Source organism: Dendronephthya gigantea, unplaced genomic scaffold, assembly GCF_004324835.1.
Source record: "Dendronephthya gigantea isolate DGI-Jeju-01 unplaced genomic scaffold, DenGig_1.0 000069F, whole genome shotgun sequence".
NCBI lineage: Eukaryota > Metazoa > Cnidaria > Anthozoa > Malacalcyonacea > Nephtheidae > Dendronephthya > Dendronephthya gigantea.
In genome coordinates, this window is record NW_021163079.1 from 478,696 (window position 1) to 485,102 (window position 6,407).

The following is a 6,407-nucleotide window of genomic DNA, read 5'->3' on the forward strand; positions in this document are numbered from 1 at the left end:
CATCTCGGAATGGAGTCAAGGACTTAAATTCCCCCTTTGTTACACGATTAACAAGACTTTTCTGTGCTTCTTTGATCCAAAACAGCTCGGACTCTTGCAATTATTGGACCGATAAGGATGTCTGATTTGGTACACTCTGATCTTCATTTTGACTTGCTTGCTCTTTCTGCTTTCTGCACTTCTTGATGAACCTTCGTGCGTACGCTGTGACTCTAATCAATCTTCGCCAACTTGAAAATTTCTTCACATTCATTACATCTTCAGCTTTCATAGATACGACATTTAAAACATTCTTTACTTTGCGTTGCTCTTTTTCCATTTCTGGTTGTTCTTTATTCGTGTTCAATACCTCTTCGGGCCATTGTTCTTCTGGTAGTTGTAAAAATGATGGACCATGTTCCCATCGACCATTTAACTCTGAAGCTGCTACCCCACGAGAAACATCGTCAGCTACGTTAAGTTAACAATTAATGTGTCTACATTCAGCAGGATCGGAATTACTCTGTATTTCTCCCACTCTCGACGACACGAATGGTTTGTAATTTCGAGCGTGACTACGGACCCAAGCCAAAACAATCTGATTATCTGTAAAGTAGATGATTCTTTCAAATTGAAATCTCGATTCTTCTCTCTCTTGCTTGTTTCTTCATCCAGTGTCTTATTCGATATCCACTCCTTCACGCAGAACCCTCCAGTTTTCAAAATCTTGTCGATGTCCTCAGTTTGTTTCCGAGCTTGCTGTATAGTATCGAGTGAATCACATAGGTCATCCATATATGAGTTGGCCTTGATCGCTTTTGCCGCTTGTGGATACAACTCTTGATTCTCTACAGCTGTTTTCTGGAGTGCGATCTGAGCCATAGCTGGCGCCGGTTTATCCCCAAACATCAATACGGTCTTCACATAGGTGTCTGGCTCTCGATCTACTTTGAGGTCTCGCCATAAATACCGATGGACGTGTTGATCTTCAACTGGAATACGTACGCGATGATACATCTTTGATATGTCGCCACTGATCGCAACTTCATTCTCTCGAAAACGCAGAATCACCCCGAACAGGCCATTAAGCAGGTCAGGCCCTTTTCTCCAATAATCATTCAATCTGCTTCCTTTGTACACTGCGGACAAATTAAAAACAATTCTGACTGGCGTGCTTTTTTTCTCCGGTCGTATAACAGCATGGTGTGATATATAATGCACAGGACGTTCGTACTTTTCCATTTCTTCCGTGGATAGCTTTCGCGAGAATTTCATCTCTTCCATTTGAACCATCTGTTCCTGGTAGGCTTTGGCTTGGTCTGGGTTTGTTGCAAGACGGCGTTCTGTTGATTCGAGTCGCTTCAAAGCTTGCTGTCTGTTATCAGGTAACAATCTTGGGTCCTTTTTCCAGGGATACGCGATCATCCACTGACTTTTCAATCATTACCTTTTCTTCCCTTTCAATTTGACTTAGTTTATCCGCTTCGCAAGTGCACAGTTTAACGAGGACACCCATGCTTTCTGTTTGCCAAAACTCGGATATGTCGACTGGTGGTGTATACTTTACGTGGAGGACTTTTGCTGTTTCTCCTGGTGCTGATGCCCCTGATTTGTTGCCAAACAACACCCATCCTAATGGAGATTTTCTTGCGACGATGTGATCCTTTTGCTTTGTTGGACCAGTGTGTAACTGAGCGTGATCTATTCCGATTAAGAGATCAATTGGTCCCTTGTTTTTTCTTATTCTTTCTCCAGACAGGCCAAGTTGCTCTACGAGGCTAGCCGCGTCAATTCTACTGTTCTCGTAAGTAATTACTGGGATTCCGATTGCCTTTACCGAATATGTTCTTTTATCACTCACTGCGCTGACTGGGACGTTGTAAACGTTAGTGTGTATTTCTTCTTCCTGACCACCAACTTTCGTTATGGTAACCTAAATTTCCTTTCCCTTGAGTTTGAGGTTATCTGCAGTTTCTTGCCTGATCAGACTCACCTGGGCAGACTCACCTGGGCACCAGAATCGAAAAGTACGTTGCCGCGTTTACAAAGACTGTTCAAACCAAATATATCCGCTGTAGTAACTGGAAGCATAGCTTCTTCATTGTAACTGCAGTACTCTGCAGTTAGTCAAAATTATTTAAAATTCTAATTAGTTAGTTCGTCTGTGCTTATGGTCAGCGTTTATTCGCAAAAATACTATAAAAGGACATGTCAGCCATATTCTGGACAATATATTTAGAAAACTTTCTGGCAGTATAAGTGGAATTTTAAGACATTTAATGCGATTCTTGAATTAGGGATATGTCAAAGGAGTTACGGTTGTTATCTATTTTTATGTAATATTGAATAACAACGCGTAAATAAAGCGATTTGTTAAGAGAGAGCGTGTGCGACTTAAGGATCTGCTACAATAACAACCTACAATGTGACATGAAAAACAACTGAAGTCGCGAAAATCTTGATGATGGCTACGAATGTTGAACCCTACGAAGGACATGAAGTGCAAGGGGTTACAGCAGACTCGAGAGAAGAACCTAGAAGTAGAACTTTGACAGAGAAAGGTCAGCAGTATCAGTTGAATATCACGATCAAGAATTTGAAAGCTAAGAGAGTCGAACTTATTAAACAAGTAAGATCTACCTTGTTATTGAGAGGGCAGAGCGAGCACGAGTGTGTTATGAAGCAACAGCTCAGTGTAGCACAAGTGTTACTCGGTGAATTTCATGACATTTTTAATGAGTTAAAAGAGATTGCTATTACCGAGGGAGATATGCACGAAGCACTTCGTATTAAAGAGCAAACTGTTCGAGAGTGGGTTGATTTTGAAAGTGATATTAAAGCTGAAATTAAATACTTAGAGCATTTCAGGCTTGAACAGCAAAAATTGGAAGTAGGTTCGCGGGTTTCATCAAGGTCTAGAAGATCGAACCTTGTCAGTACAAGGACAAATCGAAGTAGTGCTACCAAGAGGTCAAATTGGTCTAGTTCTCATACCAGTGAAAGACTGCAATTAGAGCAAAAGCAAGCTGCACTTAGAGTTAAATTAACCTTCCTGGACGAGGAAACGAAGTTGAAATCTGAAGAACGCAAAGCAGAGTTAATGAAGTCCGCACTTAAGGAGAAGTTGGAACCTTTGCAACTGGAAAGTGAAATTGCACAAAATCAAGCAAAGTTAAATGTTTGCTCACTGAATGGGGATGAGATTAGTTTGGAGCAGGATTTATCCTTTGTTCCAAAACCTTCAAAAGATAAAGATATGAAAAGGTTTCTTGATTCGGTGTCTCCAAAGGTCGGTGTAAATGATGATGATGATCAGAGTGTGGCTCGTGAAAACCGTGTTGGGGAACAAGGCCAGGGTGGTGTAGAGCAAGTTGAAATAGACCGTTTCAACTACTGTATGTCAGCAAAGACCCTAGCAAACAAAAGGCAGCAGAGACTCCAGCAAACAACGATAGAGCAAACACCTGAGGCGTCTCACATCCGTGAAGCATTTCATTTACCTGAAGCATCCAGTCTACATGAACAACCCCGCCATTATGAAGCACCTCGCATGCAGGAAATTCCCCATTCGCTCAAACCCTCCCAAAGACCCGAAGTATCTCATGTGCCTGAAGATCACCATGAATCTGGAATGTCTAATGTGCCTCGAACGTCGTACAACTTGTTAGAAAAATGTATGGACAGGCTTGTTGATGTGAACACCAGATTAGCTACTGCTACGCTGGAGCAGAATGACATGAATCGGAACTTTGCAATGACAAGAGACCTCCCAAATATTGCTATCCCAATGTTTAATGGAGATCCACTGCAGTACCCAATATGGAAGAGTTCATTTGAAGCATTTATTGACTCGAAGCCAATGGATGCACAAGCAAAGCTTAACTTTCTAAGTCAGTATGTCACAGGAAAACCAAAGAATGTGGTGGAACATTTTCTTTTGATAGGCACTGAAGTCGCATATAAGTCAGCTAAAGCACTTCTTCATGAACGTTATGGAAATAGCAATGTTGTCAGTTTCATTTCATTAGTAAGTTCATCTTTTTGGAGCTACCAGTTCACCAGGTTGTGCAAACTTTGGTTTAAGACGAGCTGCCGATGACGGTGAAGAAGAATTTGGTGCTAAAGCTGCAGAGTTTATTAGAAAGGATTTTTATGTAGATGATGGAGTCAAGTCAGAGCCAACAGCCAAGGAAGCGATCTCTTTGATCAAAGCTAGTCAAGATATTTGCGCTAAAGCCGGATTAAAGTTGCACAAGATTATGTCCAATAGTAAAGAAGTGCTTAAAGCTTTTCCTGTGGAAGAAAGAGCCAAAGGTGTTAAAGATTTAAACTTGAACTTTGACTCCCTACCAATTGAAAGAGCATTGGGTATAAAATGGTGTGTGGAAAATGATAGTTTCGAGTTTAGAATCGTCCTTCAAGATCGGCCTTTAACGCGACGTGGTATTCTCTCTACTGTGGGTTCGATTTACGATCCTAATGGTTACTTGGCACCAGTTACGTTAAAAGGGAAGCAAATTTTACAGCGAATGTGTCGTGAAAAGCTAGATTGCGACGATCCAGTGTCAGATGAACTACGTGCACAGTGGGAAAAGTGGCAACAAGGAATTCTATGTGTGGAAAAGTTCCAAGTACAGCGGTGTTTCAAACCACAGAATTTTGGTGATGTGAAGTTAACAGAGTTGCATCATTTCTCGGATGCTAGTTTGGAAGGATACGGACAATGTTCGTACATCCGATTGGTAAATGAAGATGATAAAGTTCATGTTTCTTTCGTCATTGGAAAAGCAAGAGTTACCCCAATCAAACAGATGACGGTGCTCAGGTTAGAACTTATGGCCGCAACAGTGTCTGCTAGAATGAGTAAGTTTTTGCGAGAGGAATTGCCCTACCATGAGATCCAAGAACATTTCTGGACAGATAGTAAGATAATCCTTGGTTACATCAACAATGACGCTAAGCGATTTCATACTTATGTCGCTAATCGAGTGCAAGAAATCCGAGATATTACCGAGCCCTCGCTATGGGAGTATGTTGAAACGAAAGAAAACCCTGCAGATGATGCATCACGCGGATTAGAGTTTAAGGATCTTGTGAATGGATCGAGATGGCTGAATGGCCCAAGCTTTCTTTGGGAAGCTGATTCTTTAGAGCCTCAAACAAATGAAAGATTTTGTGTTAGCGAGACAGATCCGGAGGTCAAGAAAGTTGTTGTGAATAAGGTGTGTGGTTACACTTTGGGCGAGAGTACCTGGAACATTGATCAACTAAATCATGTGTCAAGCTGGTATCGTGCTCGAAAGGCTATAGCTTTATGTATACGATTGAAGGCAAAATTCAAGAACAGGGATCTCAAACACAACCCGTTAACTGAAAACAAGACCTTACACACAGCAAAATTAACTGTCTCGTTAAAGGAAATTCAAGAGTCTGAAACTGAAATTTTGAGAGCACTTCAACATAAGCATTTCAACGATGAAATCCGAGTTCTGGAATGTCTTAACGTTAAGGAAACGAATGTCCTAAGAAATGTAGCTCGAAAAAGAAAGGAACAGATTAAGAAGTACAGCTTACTCTATTGGCTAGATCCATTTTTAGACGAAAGTGGTTTGATTCGTATCGGTGGTCGTATTAAACAAGCGAACTTTCCCTTGAGATTGACACACCCAGTTGTAATACCACGGAAGAGTCATATAACTAATATTTTGATTCAGGATTGCCATTTAAAGGTCAGTCACATGGGTAGAGGCACCACACACAACGAATTAAGGCAATGAGGCTATTGGTTAATTGGAGGGACGTCTGCCGTTTCGAACATTATAGCAAAGTGTGTGATCTGTAAACGTCGCCGTGGACATCTTCAATACCAGAAGATGGCTGAATTACCAGTTGACCGCCTTCAACCTTCACCGCCGTTTTCGTACTGTGCGGTTAATTTCTTTGGGCCGTTCTATATTAAAGAAAGAAGGAGCAAAGTAAAGCGCCTATGGTGTCCTCTTTACTTGCTTGGCTAGTCGAAGTGTTCACCTGGAAACAGCTAATTCACTCAACACATCCTCTTTTATTAATGCATTGAGCCGGTTTCTTAACCGACGTGGTCCTGTGAGACAGTTAAGATGTGATCAAGGCACAAATTTCGTAGGAGCTCGAAATGAATTAAAAGAAAGTTTGAAAGAAATGGATCAAAATCGTATACATGAGTATATGGTTCAAAATGGAACTGAATGGATACCATTTCAATGGAATGTCCCACACTCCAGTCATATGGGTGGGATTTGGGAACGCATGATTAGGACTGTGCGTAGTGCACTCAAGACCTTACTTATTTTCTCTGGGGACCAGTTGGATGACAAAGCTTTTAGGACATTCACGACAGAGGTGGAATGTTTTGTAAATTCTCGACCTCTTACGGTCAACGGACTTAGTGA

General features: G+C 41.3%; 1 protein-coding gene across 1 annotated transcript; it reads right to left on the bottom strand.

Moving 5' to 3' along the window:
* Positions 1–450: 450 nt before the first annotated feature.
* LOC114531192 lies at positions 451–1,404 on the bottom strand. Its single transcript, XM_028552842.1, has one exon. It carries the CDS (start codon positions 1,402–1,404, stop codon positions 451–453), a length of 954 nt encoding a protein of 317 aa, XP_028408643.1.
* Between the last annotated feature and the right edge of the window lie 5,003 nt (positions 1,405–6,407).